The 15,764-nt window shown below is 36.5% G+C and overlaps 1 protein-coding gene across 1 annotated transcript; it reads left to right on the top strand.

Moving 5' to 3' along the window:
• Positions 1–255: 255 nt before the first annotated feature.
• LOC106404172 lies at positions 256–10,848 on the top strand. The gene is made up of 8 exons (XM_022710637.2): positions 256–350; positions 7,163–7,283; positions 7,498–7,528; positions 7,787–8,634; positions 8,714–9,412; positions 9,600–9,907; positions 9,990–10,071; positions 10,153–10,848. The coding sequence occupies exons 1-8, from the start codon at positions 256–258 to the stop codon at positions 10,846–10,848; spliced, it is 2,880 nt and encodes a 959-aa protein (XP_022566358.2).
• Positions 10,849–15,764: the final 4,916 nt, after the last annotated feature.

The following is a 15,764-nucleotide window of genomic DNA, read 5'->3' as shown; positions in this document are numbered from 1 at the left end:
AAGTCTCCATCCATAGCTAGACATCTGACACGTCTGTGCTGTCTGCACTCAAAAGGCTCCAAAATCACCATATTTCTCCAGAACGTACCTGAACCTGTAAATACTCTAAATAGACTCTATATAGTAGTAAATATATATTAAAACACTTATAGACCATGGCTGAAAGTGGATAAAATACATGGTCTTTCAGTTTCCTTGGCCACGGCCATATGAGTTGCCTCGGCCTCGACCAAACAAGTTTCGGCCTCGACCACCATGTCCATGCCGTTTTCCCCGACCACGGCCGTGTTGGCTACCACTCTGGACATGGTTCGACTCTTTCTTATCCTCTACGGCCGCATGTGCCTCAGGTAATGGGTTTGTTCCAGGAGGTCTCGATTCACTGTTTCTCATCAACAGTTCATTGTTCTGCTCATCGAGCAAGAGACAAGAGATCAGATTAGCATAAGTTGTGAAGCCCTTCTCTCGGTACTGTTGTTGTAACAACACATTGCTTGTGTGGAAGGTGGAAAAGGTTTTCTCAAGCATATCCTTATCCGTTATATCCTCACCACACAGTTTCAATTTAGAAACTATCTTAAACAGGGCCGAGTTATACTCGTCCACGGACTTGATGTCCTGGATTCTGAGATTCCTTCAATCATAATAACACCGCTCTCTGGTGATCATATCTCGTTTTCAACTCTGTCCAAAGGTCTAGAGGATTCTCAATAGTCAAATACTGATCTTTGAGGCTCTCAATACGATGATGGCGTATAATTAATATAGCTTCATATCTGTCTTTCTCACTTGCATTATTGCCTTCGGTGATACATTCACCGAGTCCCTTGGATTTTAGGATGATCATAGCATCAAGTGCCCATTGCAAGTAATTATCTCTAGAGAGATTTAGGGCAGCAAAACCCAAGTTGTTGATTTTCGAGATCTGAAATCATATATTTCATTCTTAGGATTTATAATGTTCTTATAATGCATACAAGACAATTAGATATATAATGCAAATTGGTCACACGACCAAACAAATATGATGCATTTAGTTCATACGATTATGCATGCATGATATGCTAACAAGCCGCACGGCCAAACAATCCGAACATGCATAATGCAAGACAAGCCGCACGGCCAAGAGTATGAACAATCTTAACAATCGGTTTCTATATGATCTTAATGCAATCGGTTATTCATCTTTAGCAAGAACGATTCTAAGTGATCATGAAACCTCAATAAAACAATCAAGCAATGCATCAAGGGGTTTAGTTACTATCAACCTAACGATCATATTAATTGAAATTAATGCAATTAGGGTTTCAATATGAACAAGCCGGTCAGTTTCAAGTTTTAAACAATATGAGAACTAATCAACTTAGGCGATTTCTATCGCAAGATAACATTCAATTAGTTCATCAATTCAATCAACCAAATTCAAGTATGAGATTAATCAATCCTAGCAATCGGTTCTATGTGATGATAATCAGATTCAAAACATTCAATCACATAAACAATCAAATCAAATTTCGATTAGGGTTTGCATGGTATGCATGCGGCTAGGCTTTAGGGAATTAGGGTTTCGATTTTAATCAAGCAATAAGATTCAATTTAGGTTATTAGGGATTGGATCTATTGCCTTAGGGTTTGGTTTCTTAGGTTTTAGTTTTACCTAAACCTCAAGTCGGGTTGAATGGACCACCGAATAGAGAAGAACGCGAGCCGATCGTTGCTGTCGGGTCGCGAACGGGTTGCTGTATGTCGCGAACGGATTGAAGCTGAGACGAGTCGCGAACGGGAGCAAGCAGCTATCGGGTCGTGAACGTGCTGGCTATCGAACGGTATCGGGTCACGTCGAGCAGGCTGAGATCGTGTCTCGCGAACAGGCTGAAGTCGCGAGCTGAGGAACGGACTGAGGTCGTGTGCTGAGATCGGGAACGCCTTGAGTATGGAGTTTTAGGTTCTCGATTAGATTAGGGTTCGTCGTCGGGTTTAGGGTTTATCGCCGGGATGAGATTAGGGTTTTAGGGTTCGGAGTTTAGCTTAGGGTTTAGAGCGTAATCGTGCTGATAATGTGTTGTAAAACTAGAGAATAGAATATGTATGTTATATACTATTCATAAACATAAGGAGCTCTTTATATATAGGGAATTACACCGTCATAGAATAATGAAAAGACTAGAGAAAGAAAATACAAATATGGAAAGAAATCATAAACTAATAAGAAAAAGGGAAACTAGGGTTTCTCTCTCTCCAGCCACCGGCTCTCTCTCTCTCTAGGGCGCGGCCGTCTCTCTCTCTAGGTATGAGCCAATTATGGACCGGGCTGGTTATGGACATCCACAATATGATTTATAACAGTTTTATAATAATTACTTTTTTTATTTTTAAGCTCATGTGAATTCATAGTGTTACTAACTAAACCTATCCTAGTAATTACAAATGGGAAACATTATTTCAAAAACCTTTTTACATGTAGCGGAAAATAATATTTCAAAAAAGTTATGTGCCTTTATTTTTAAATCTATAAATAGATACATTATGTATTTATAAATTTCTAAGGTTATAAGTTACACATTTTTTCTATCACTAGAATATAGATGAATTAGAAGGATACTCATTATTTGACAAAAGAAAAAGAAGAAGAAGAAGAAGAAGAAGAAGAAGAAGAAGAAGAAGAAGGATACTCATTATATAAGAAAAAAACTAATAAAATGTCTTTGTAAGAATCGGTTTGGGAGATCTAGCAATTTGTCACAAAACTTTATGAGATTCTTTCTCTTCATGCGTGACCGTGTGTTAAACGCAACGTGAATCCCTGAAACCGTGCGAATATACAGCTTAGCTTTTTATGATGTGTCAATTAACATGTCTTATTTATACTTTAACGTTAACAATCAATAAAATATAAAGAAAGCATGCAAAATCTATTATTATAACTAATCAGAACAACAAAATATTATAGTATAAAAAATGTTAGAGTAAATCAAAATTAGAAGATAAAAGCTGATTAAAAGTAAGAAGAACCAAGCAATTAACTCTATTAAAAATACCGTGAGATGGTGTTTCTAGTAGGTTAAAGCTGATTAATAAACTAAACATCGTACTATAATACTATATTATTTACCTAAAATAAAACTTGGATTTGTGACGGAAATAAATGAATATATTAAACAATATTTATTAATTCAACAATACTATTTTATGTACTCAAAATCAGAAAATTATAACTTAGTTTTGAAATCACATATGCTTCACAAAATAGAAAACATGCAAAATAAAACAGTATCACCGTTGATTTTTGATTTTTGATTTTTTTTTTTTTTATAAGTATCACCGTTGATTAGAACAACAAAATATCACAGTATACATGATATATGAGCTAGCATTTGTATTCTTCTTTCTGCCGGATCTAATTTTTGAATAAATAGAAACAGTATATATTTATAAATTCCTCTCCACCAAGTCTAATCTTTTACGGAAAATTCTCATTTAATTCACTAAAATTCAAATTTGGTTGAAAAAAACACGAATTCTCTAGACCATTTAAAGCACTAACTTAGCTTTAATAACCATTTTAAATCTCAACTTAATTTGATCAAACCAAATTAAAAACAATATTAACTCGGATAACAAATTGATTAGACGAAGTTAATCGCCGTCTCTAGCTAATCTCTGTTGATTCCAAACAATGTCGTTTTGAATTTTTTTAAAGTTGTATTTGAAAGGAATCAAACATGTGACCAAAACTACACCCATTGTAAACTCAAACTACTAAACCACTTACAATTTTGTTAACTTGAATAAATATTAATAGATATTATTATTAAACCTCCAAATCATTTTTTCCCAACCTAAATCCTTAAATCGATAATTTGTACCACTTAGGTGTCCTCCTCTGATACCAATTATAAGTGCAAAGATGATACCATAATGGTACTAGAGAAGGTAAACCGAGAGACAAAAAAAATACAATTAAACACCTATGATTTATTAGAATCTCCTTAAACAACCTATTACAAGATCTGCTTAATTCATCTTTTACACCTCTGGTGTTAACACCATAACACATGCTACAGAAAGATTCCTAAGCTACACCGCTTATTTCTCTTCTCTGTCAAGTACTTCAGCAACTGTTTTGGCACGACCAAGAACACACTCAAGAGCTTCTCTCTGTATAAAATCAGTTTCTATGTTTATGTCTCGATACAGACAACCCCTTAATTATTTTATAGTTATACTTCGCGTTCCCAAAACCCTTGTCCAAGGAACCCATGAATATGAACATCTTCCATATCAATAAGTGCAACTTTTTTTTCTTGGAATGAACTTATTCCTCTTCGCTTAAGTCATAAACTGGTTCGATCTTCAAGTTTATTCCTCTTTTTTTTTTCCAAGATACACATTTGTTCTCCAAATCTACACTACTCCAGCTCAGCACCTTGCATCCACATAGTCTTCATCATTCAACACGTCGTCTGCGTTAGCAACTACGTCAACGACTATTTCAAGGTAGACATCTTGCATCTTCTAGCAGTACCAAGAGATACTGGTATCTCCAGAGCAGAGAATGAGAGATCGCAGACGATGAACCACAAATAGGAATACATGACTAGAGGAAACTAAAACTGGTTCGACCACATAAGAAGATACATATACACGGAATAATATCCTGATGAGAAAGAGGAGCAGGATCTATGAGCACTAGATCCACAACAGCCGAGAGATCAGGAGTGACTAAGGTCTAAATGGTTGGATAACCAGCCGGGATAACATACATATCAGATGCAAGGCAGAGACGGACCAACAGTGGGTCAGCTGACAGATCTTAAATTTAATTCTTAGCTGTTTTCATTTTTTTGGACAGAAGATTTCCTAAATTATTTAGTTTAGCATTATTCTCATTTGACCTCCTACCCTCGGCTCGATTCCATGTTGTGCTATTTTTTACTGTTTTTAATAAAATTATGACACCTCTAAAATCTAAAGTTGGGTCCACCATGATCACTTTTGGTTATAAATTTAATTTTCGATGATAAATTATTTAAAAAGTCTATAAACCTCAAATACTAGATTATGTTATTTCTAATTAATTATCCTACGTGCATTTGCACGGAATCTTTTTTTTTTATTTTTATACACACTATCAGCTGATCCGGTCGGCTTCGGGAGGAACACACTTAGTGCTATAGAGTGGACTAGTTACCACACTGCCTGATTCGAGTTTAGAATACCTTCCGACTAATGCCTGTGGGTGAACCGATCATCTGGTACGATCCACCATGTAAACCACTTGAGCCGAAATCCAAGTCCAGAGTGACCAAGTGATGGTAATTTAGTTTAGGGGGGAATCGAACTCATTGTTGATGTGAATACACACCAAATCCCAAGAGATTGCCACTACGCTACCACCGCTTGGAATCTTCATATAGATTTTTATACATATGATTTTTAGGAGAAATATATATATACACGATTATGTTATTTCTAATTATCCTGCGTGCATGGAATCTTCCCACGTCACACAATAATTGGTCATAGTTCTACCGTGGCTGTATAAATACTGTTCTTCGTTTAGATTAATTTAGAGAATAATTTAAATCTTAAAACAAATGATTAGACCGAACAAAGTTAAAACAAATGATTATTTATTTTTTTCGGCGGTTTTTTTAAACCATCTAATTTAATAAGTTCTTACGTTCACCAGACTCGAGTCAAATTTCACAGCTAAGTTTAGCTTAGTTTTTTTTTTTTTTTTTTACAAAAGTTTAGCTTAGTTTGTTCCTGCTATTTAAACATTTGCGATCATCACATATATGTATTTAATGTATTACGAATAGGAGATATATACGAATTTAATTACGCCCTACCCATTAAAATTACAAACCTCAACTAATAACTAATGCACTTGATTTAGTCCAGATTTATTTTGATTTCAATAGTTTACTGTATAATTTATGGTGTGGCTTTTCTAGTTTCTTGTCGTTTTCGCAATTCTACATAATTTATGGGTACATTTACTAAAACCAACCCAAATATTAAAGTCAAACCTAAAAGTGTATCCCACTTTCAGTCAAATGCAAAACCAACCTAAAGGGGTAGTGAAAAATACTATTTAACCCTTATGACCAAACAAAAAAACAGAAATGTATTTTACGTTTCCATCCTTTGGAAGTCTACACGTAAAAAACGAAGTCTACAAATGTTTAGACTTTCTAAAAAGTCTACCTTACAGACTTAGTTTGTAGTCTACACTCTAATTTGATCAAAAAAATTTAATTTTGAAAATGTATAAAAGTAATTATAGTGATATTTTTAACTAATCATCAATATAATGGATAATATGAACTAAATAGATTAAAATTTCATATAATTGAACAATTTTCAAGAATATATACTAATTTGGTTATCATGTGGTAGACAATGTTCATAGTTTAGAAACAAAAGGTTCTAACATGTTATGTCTTTTAGTGGTTGATTTCATAGGGTTAGATTTTAGATTTTGTTTTTTTTTTGTTTTATTAACTTAATGTTTAGTAGTTTATATTTTGTATAATTGAGACTTTTTGATTATCAAGCAAAACATTTAGGGTTTGAGATTTGTGGTTTAGGGTTTCGTAGACCTACAAAAAAGTCTAATTAGCTGGAGACGTCTTTTTCAGTCTATTTTATTGGTGTTTACATAAAATCTATTTTAAATTAAATTTACATATTTATGAATAAGAATGTTAAATCATATATTATAAATATTAAAAATAAATAAACAAATTTAGTAAGTTATTTTTTTTATTTTCGCAAATAATAAAGGGAAAGAAAAAAATCGTTGTAGACTTACAAAGAAGTCCACACATCAAATTTAACCTAACCGGATTTAATCAATATAATATTAACCAAATCGAATTTAAACCAAACCTCTTTTAACCTAACCAGAAAAGTTACCGAGAATATAAATACGATTTGTTAAGCTTTTTTGGGGTAAAAAAACCTTAATCCCCGCCGTTCTCTCTCTCATGCGATTTTCGAGGAGATTTCCGGCGAACTCTAGCCACACCGTTTCCGCCGCTTAAACTAGTCGTTGTCCACTCCGTCGCTCAGGTAAGTTAAATGTCTCCGGCTTGTCTTCGGCTTCGTCCGCTCCGTTGCTAAAAGTAACCACCTTTACCTTTTTCTTTTTCAGATATGAGCCGGCGACTTCTAGCGAACGGTGCTTATCGTCCAAATCTCTGCTTCCTGTCAGTCTCACGGCTTCTACTCTAGCGAGCAAACAGACTGTGTTTCATCTTTCCAGGGAACGAACGGTACTTCATCTCTCTATGTCTTCTCTCGTTTAACTAATAACCTAACTAGTTGACTTATATTCATGTAACCTCTGTCTTAGTTTGTTAACTAACCTATTAGTTTCTTCTCTAATCCATTTTCTGCTTCCAGTCAGTCTACTTTAAGGTAGACATCATTGTTGATATGTAGACATCTTTTTGAATTGTTGTATACTGTTTTTGGCTTCTGTTGAAGGATGACAAATTTAGTTTGGTTAGATGGTTTCGTATTCTCGATTTATGATAGAGTTTGGGTTATTAATTTAGTTTGAATGGTAGAATTCTCGTGTAGACTTCATTTTGATTTATAGACTTCTCGGGTAGACTTCATTTTGCATTGTAGACTTCTCGTGTAGACTTCATTTTGAATTGTAGACTTCTCGTATAGAATTCATTTTGAATTGTAGACTTCTCGTGTAGACTTCTTTTATTCGTTTGTAGACTTCTCTTGTGTAATTTTTTTTGTTTGTGCTTTTTTGTTGCAGGTTTCAAAATGGATAAACTTGATTTCACACAGAGGCTGTATAGTGTAGGCCAGGAACCTTTTCCGAATAAAAGCATTGCCTACTACAGCGATGACAGCAAGCTCTTCCCTGCTCTTAAAGAAGCACTCGAGGCAGATGAATGGGAGGAGCTCAAGAACTCGAGAGTAGGAGTGTTCTTAAAGTTCCACGAAATGAAGTTTGGATGGGCTTCAAGGCTGGTGCACTATATACTGTATTTTCAGCTTAACTGCAAGAAGAAGTTTGAGTTGTGGAGTCTCGTAGGTGTTGAACCATTGAGGTTTTCTCTGCATGAATTTGAAGAGATAACTGGCCTGAACTGCGAGTATGTGAAGAATCTCGAGAATCCGTTGGTTGAGGTAACGACTGACATGAAAGCATTTTGGGCGCAGATGGGAGTGAATTTCGACCGGGGGCCAAGTATTGATGAATTAACTACAGCGTGTCAGATGTGCAGAACATGGTCTCGAGATGATCGGCTGCGTTTAGGGTATCTAGCCATCTACGCTGGCTTCATCGAAGCAGCAAGAACCTCGCCACCCACACGGGCTAGCCTGACTAGGTTAGTGATGGATCTAGATGCTTTTGAAGATTATCCGTGGGGAAGAGTAGCCTTTAAATTCTTGATGGAGTCGGTGAAGGGTGTAGACTTGACAAAGACGTATGCTATTGAAGGCTTTGTTCAGGTTCTTCAAGTCTGGGTCTACTGTTGTCTCCCTGAATTTGGAGCTGGGTTTGGTCACCCTATAGAAGGTTCTCCGACCCCACCTCTACTTGCCTTCTTAGGTGGCAAAGGCAAGAGAAGGCTCCAGGAGAATATGCTGAAACAGGTATGCTTCTTATGTTTATATATGCATTAATTTGATATAAAGTGGTTTTATACTAACTTAATAGTTTTATCTTCTGCAGACTAGGACTAAGAACTTTACTATGAAGGATTACTCTGAAATGTTCCCTCGCTGGGATGGTGAGCTGGAAGATGAGAAGGCTGATAACATAGTGAAGGCAGTGTTTTCTTCAGGCTGGGCATGGGAACAAAGTCACTGGCCTCTCGTCGGAACAAAACTGTGGACAAATGTGAAGGTGGAGATCCTTCCGATGAAGACGGAAGCTGGTCAGATGGTGCGAAGCTTGAAGACAGTGTCCCCTTCTCGCACACAGTCTGATGCAGAATCACGCAAGAAGGCTCGTGAGTCCCCTGGCCTGGATGTGGAGACCATGAAAGGAGAAATAGTTCGTTGGCTAACTGGCCTGACTTCTAATATGGTTGAGGGGCAGAGCAGATGCGAGAACACTCTGAAGACACAATCCCGCATGATTGAGGGCCTTACAACTCAGGTGGGAGCTGTTGAGAAGATGGTGCGTGAAGGTTGGAAGGAAGACCACACCAAAGCTGATTCATCTACTGATGTACCTGAGGCAAACAAATCTGATGGAGACAAAGCTAAGAAGGACAGCGCTGAAGAAAGCAAAGGTGATGAAAGCGATGAAAGCAAAGGTGAGGAAAGCAAAGGTGAGGAAAGCAGAGCCGAGGAAAGCAAAGCTGCGGAAACAGCTCCCAAAGGAATGACAACAAGAGCCAAAGCTAGAGACACCCAAGCCACTGTGGTTAGTACCAAAACATCTCCCAAACCACTCAATCCGAAAAGAGGAAAAAAATCAGTGAAAAAGAAATAACTTGTTTGCATTTGGATTTGGAACTGTGGAAAAACGTGTGCATTTGAATGTTCTCTTTTGGTTTGTATAATATTTGTGGCTGTTATTAATGTGTTCTTTCTACTGAAAACAAATGCAGAGTGAGAGTGAAAATGAGAATGGAGGCATAAGTGTTGTTGTAGTAGATAAAGAACAATCATGCATTGAATATGGTTCTGTGAAAAAACTGAAACAAGTTGGTAAAGTGAGAGCTGCTCGCATTGTGGCCCGTGCTAAAAGTGAGCGGCAACGTAGGCTTGCTGCAACTCAGCAGTCTCCTTTTGATGGAAACAACACGGAAAAGGTTATTATACCTAACCAGCCGAAGCAAGGCCAGGGATATAACCCATTTGCTAATCCTGATCGCCAGAAGCTCTCTGCTCTTCTTGATTGGGTGAAACTTGACCCGTAAGTCATCTATTTCCTAAATTAATTGCTCTTTATATTACGACTTTGTAGTGTTTTATTTATTTAATTTGATTATTGACAGCAAATGGCGACAGAAGGTCAAAGGTTCTTCAAGTCATTGGTTCTACATACTACTAACTCCTACAAAATGGTCGATTGACACGGTATGTAGACTTCTCTCTCTTGTAGACTTCTCTCGCATGTAGATGTCTCTGATGTAGAAGTCTCTAATGTTGTAAATGCAGCACATGGATGCTGGCATTAATCTCTTAAGGCTCCGATACACAAAGCACCCTGAATGGTTTAGGTCCGACAGATTTTGCATTTTGGATGCTGTATTTACTCAAATGTGGACAGCAAAGTACTCAGAGTTTCTGGCCTCTCCTGCCAATCCTGACGGCTCAGGTAAACTACTCCCTCCTGGCGCCTTAGACTACTACACAGGAGAGGAACCAGCGTATAACAGATCAAATAAGACATGGGCACTGGAGATTGATGATATATATGTGCCATTATTGGTTAAGAACGATCATTGGGTAGCTTGCTGGATATCAATCCCGAGGAGACGCATAGTGATTTGGGATAGTTATCTTGCTTACGCTACGGATGCAGAAATTGCTAAGGCCGTGAAGCCTATTGCACACATGCTGCCGTATATGCTGCGTATGTTATCTACCGGTGCGGAGAGGGAGTTGTACACAGTTGATTTCACACATGAGCGTGAATCTGGGGTGCCACAAAACAAACAAAGTGGTGACTGTGGAGTGTATTGCTTGAAGTATATAGAATGTCATGCACTTGACATGCCATTCCCACCTCATGAGCTGTGTGATAAGAAGATCAAGACAATCAGGTCTCAGATGGCGAGTGAGATATTTGATGAGACCAGGATAAACGGCACAGAGAAACGTGATTACAAGCATCTCGGTCTCTATGACTAAGGTTAATCCACTTCTTTGGGTAGAATTGAGGGAAAGTATGAAGTTTTTTGGTGACTTTCCTCATCGGATATATGTAGGTTGATGTAGTAGGCTTTTGTACCAGACTATTGTATTGTGCTGTGAGTAACAGGCTGATGTAGCACACTTTTGGTTGTAACAAACTTATGTAATTTGCTTGCAGCAGACTTAAGTATTAGTCTTCTTTTACAGAAGACTTTTACAGAAGTCTGCTACTCGACTACTATCTAGGCATCATCTTTTTATCAGTATATTAGTCCTTTTTAGCTCATATTCGACCAAAAATACAACTTCGAGACAACTCAGAGACTTATGTATTAGTCTTCTTTTTAAAAAAACTACAAAAGAAGTCTGCGGTAAGTAAAAGAAGACTATAAAAGAAGTCTGCGTTCTGGAAAAGAAGACTACAAAAGAAGTCTGTGTTCTGTAACAGAAGACTAACACATTAAGACATAAGACATAAGACAACATCCAAAGCAATAAGACAACTGATAAGTTCCACACATAAGACATAAGACAACATCCAAAGCAATAAGACAACATGCAAAGCAATAAGACAACATCCAAAGCAACAATACAGCTAATAAGTTCCACACAATACATAAGACAACATCTAAAGCAATAAGACAGACAACACCGGTTTAACCTGGACAGTTAGGACGAGTGTGACCCGGTAGTTTGCACTGGGAGCAACTATAATCTTTGTGCAGTTTTCGCGATTGGTTTCCCCTCATCCTGGAAATTTCTAGCCAAGACTGCCACCTCGACTTCTTTTGCCTACCCCTTCCACGCTTGACCTCTGGAGGAAGATATTTACGTGCCTTATCAGCTCCTTCTTCATTAGCAGGTGTTGTGTCATCAGTGTTGGGAGCTTCTTCTTCATTGGCAGGTGATGTGTCATCAGTGTTGGGAGCTTCCAAAACGTTACTTTTGGGATATATATTTGCCGCGTATGCTGCATAAAGATAATTCTTTGAATAGGATGGGCATACAAGTGTAGTGACATGAATATTTGCATCCTTTGCAGCTGCAATGGCATGTGAACAAGGTATCTTCTCAATATCAAACACACCACATTGACACCTCCGAAGTTCCAAGTCAACAACACAATCTCGATGTCCTCCTCTCACAACAAATCGCCAACCGTCAATACGCTCCACATTCATCATATCTGCATACTCTTCACGAATAGCCAACAAGTTTTCGATTCCCCGACTATGATGTGAAGTGAGACTCAAAGCATCTTCTCTCCTTATAAAGAACCACCTTCCTAGCGGCAACTAGCATAACTCCTTCATACTTTCCACATAGATTAGTCCCATCCACCACAATAACCCTCCTAAGATAGTTAAAACCAGCTATCGAAGCTGCAAAAGATAGGAATAGATACTTAAATCTGTTTTCACCATCTTTCACAAGACATGTGACAGTTCCCGGATTCGATATCTCGATCTGACGCAAATAAGAAGGCAGATTCTCATATCCATCTTCTGCTGTTCCTCTCACCAACTCTTGCACAGATAACAAAGCTCTATACGAAGTGTTGTAATCTAGCTTCATCCCAAAAATGTTCCTCATCGGGTCTTTGATATGCTTCGGTGTAAGCCCATCCATAATCCCAACCGGTTCTATAAATAGTCTTGCAACATATTTCGGAGTAAAATGTTTCCGTTGAGCCATTCGATCCGCCACTGAACATGTATGAGTTTTCGAATATTTTGTCACCCAAAATGTCTTTGGCCCATGCTTCACACTCGCTCTAAGCTTCCAACCACATCCTTGAACACGACACTTAGCCACATACAGAGTTTTCGTTGTCTTATATGCTGAGAATGTAAATTTATATTCCACAGCCACCGACTTCAGCTTTGAAACAAGCTCAGCCTTACTAGCAAAACTCTGACCGACATATATATTGTCCTTTAAGGACAACGATCTTCCTTCACCACCAGAGAACTGTGCTTTATAGCCATCATAAAGAGTTTCATTTGCATCCTCGTCAGAATCCTCATCTTTCACTTTCCCGTAATCACTATAGTTTACACCATCGTCAACATCAACAGCAACAATCGATTGAACATCATCAGCAGTTGCTTGATTATCATCAGCATCGTTACTATCTTCATCCCACTCTGAATCAGTATCTTCATCAGCAAAATTACTATCATCACCATCAGACACATCCGCATCATCATCAACTCCAGCTTCTACATGGCTCTGGCTTGATACACAAAGGCGTACAAAGTGTGTCTTAGCCAACTCGATCAAGTTCCGCACTTGTCTATCACTCGTGACATGCATAAGAGGATTATCCGGAGCCATTTGCTGTAAAATGACGTCTGGTAAGGAATATGTTAGCTCCGCCTTCTCGATTTTCTTGTCTAGACCATAATCTTCTAGTGCCATTTCATGAAGTTCACCATGTGTACAACCATCCGGCACAAGAAACATTCTCCCTCCTTTCCGATTATTGACCACAAACTCCCACAAAGAGCCTTTCACCACCCATTCTCCGTATACAATAGGTATCTGAGTCATTTCCTGCAAAAAAATACAGGTTTACATAATAAGCAAAGAAATATTTCATGTTTCATAAAACTATAAACGAAGACTTACAAATACGTCTACAATTATTAGCTAAACAACATTGTCAAATCAAATGAATTATACCTGAACCATTATAAAAAAAATTATTTTCAAAATCATTCAAACCCATTAGGATTAACTAACACACACTTTCAAACAAATAAAACTAGAAAAAACTTAATGAATAATACACAAATTCACATTTTTATAGATTTTTCTATGCAGACTTAATATTCAGTCTCTGAAGATGTAGACGTTCGTTTCAGTTTACAGACGTAGACTGTCAAATAGGTCTACGCTTTGGGTTGGTTTTTGCAATTGACCATTTTACGGGTTGCTTTCTATAGTTAAAAAAAGCTGTGATTTTGTACATGTAGACTTTCATTTCAGTCTACAATTTAAAAAGGTTAGTTTTTGCAATTGACCAGAATTCATCCAAGATTTGACTTTTAGAACTAGACTTCATATGCAGTCTACATGTTTGAATTTTTTTGAAAGAGGTTAGTTTTGTAATTGACCAAGTTTGACTTCCAATCAGTAGATTGAAATGAATGTCTACGTGGGTGTAGACCTCTTGTGAAGTCTACTCTCAAATCCGACGGGTTGGTTTTGCAATTGACCAAAATAAAAAGATAGACTTTATACGCAGTCTACATTTTTTTCTAAGATAAGAAGACTACATATGAAGTCTACAATTTAATAAATTTTTGATTGCTTTTTAAACTTTTTGGTCAAACACAAAACTAACCTATTCAACGAAGTCAAAGTTTTGGTCAAATGCAATCCTGACCTTTTATAGACTTCGTTGGCAGTCTACAGTTTGTAGACTTCCGTTGAAGTCTATTTTGAAAAGTCAAAAGTTTGGTCAAATGAAAAACTAACCTCTTTTAGGTAGACGTCTGAGTAAGTCTACCGAAAGTTTTATTTTTATTGTCAAAGGTAAAGACGGAGACTACTAAGGAAGTCTGCGTTAGAAAAAAATTTTGTTTGGTCAATTGCAAAACTAACCCGTGCGTTGACAAATAGACTGTATCGTAAGTCTACACGGAGGCCTAGACATACAAAACAGTCTACCGTCGCGACACAGATCTGAAAAAGAACGAAAAGCATGTAAATAGTTACCTTTTTCCTCTGTAAAGCTCGTTTTCAACCTTTTCAACCGTCCAAACTCCGAATATGAGCAAAAAGAACCATCTTTGACGATTCACTAATGAAGAAACTCGAAAATATGAAGTTTGTGATTGTGAAATTGAAAGTTATGAGAGTTTTTTAGATGGAAATGTAGAGAAGATGAGAGGAAATGAAGTTTTTTGGGTTAAAATGAGAAAAAAGTGGTTGAAAATTGAATTCTAGAGCTTTAGAGCTCAAAATGGTGGTTCATGGTGGTTGGAAAAATTGATGATGATGACATTTTTGTAAATAAGAAGAAATGGTTAGGGTGTATTTGGTTTTTTGTTAATTTCGAAATTAATGAAAAATTAAATAAAAATGGCAATTTTGTGAATAATTCAAAAACATAGGGATAATATGAAAATTTTATTGATGAATAGTATGGACAAAAAAAGGAGTTGATTTTGGATTTGACTTGAAAAAATGGGTTGGTTTTGATAAACTCCCTAATTTATGTGTATAGTTTTGAAATATAGTAAAATAACTGACATATGAGCGACGTGCTTATGCTTCATGAATATACATATATATATATGTATATACTATGGGTTTCTTTATAAATGCAAAAAATCAAGTAAAAGGAAATAAACATTATTAATAGTCCAGTTCAAAAAAAAAAGCATTATTAATAGTCCCATAATTGGTTACGTTTCCAAATTCCAACCTCCTCCACCATCTAAGAACCACTTGGAAAGTTCACACAACTTGAGCCTTTGCTTTAAAAAAAGGTCACACACCCCATTTCCTTTGAAACTCTTTTTATATTTTAGGATAACTCATGGCGATATTTAGAATTGTAATATTTGTGATGATAGATGCTACAATACTAATGTAGTGGACTATTCCTCATCTAATATTATCTTTCAAATTTTTCCAATCACATGTATACTAAAAACAAAAATTCCACAAAATAAAGATGGAAAAGAAATTTAAACTTGATACAAGAAACAGAAAATCGTGTTACTCTATTCTTACTGAGAAAACTAGTTCATCTTGTGCGGATTAATATATCTATATATGTAACAATTTTTAATTCTAATATTTATTTTTATAAAATAATAATAATTAAATTAGATACAAAATTTAAATTATTATAAATTATAAAACTTCAATATTCATATTGGTAATCAATGTACTAAGTT

The sequence above is a fragment of the Brassica napus genome, chromosome C3 (assembly GCF_020379485.1).
Source record: "Brassica napus cultivar Da-Ae chromosome C3, Da-Ae, whole genome shotgun sequence".
In the NCBI taxonomy this organism is placed as follows: Eukaryota; Viridiplantae; Streptophyta; class Magnoliopsida; order Brassicales; family Brassicaceae; genus Brassica; species Brassica napus.
The sequence above is the reverse complement of the archived record's forward strand: the minus strand, read 5'-3'. Positions and strand labels throughout refer to the sequence as shown.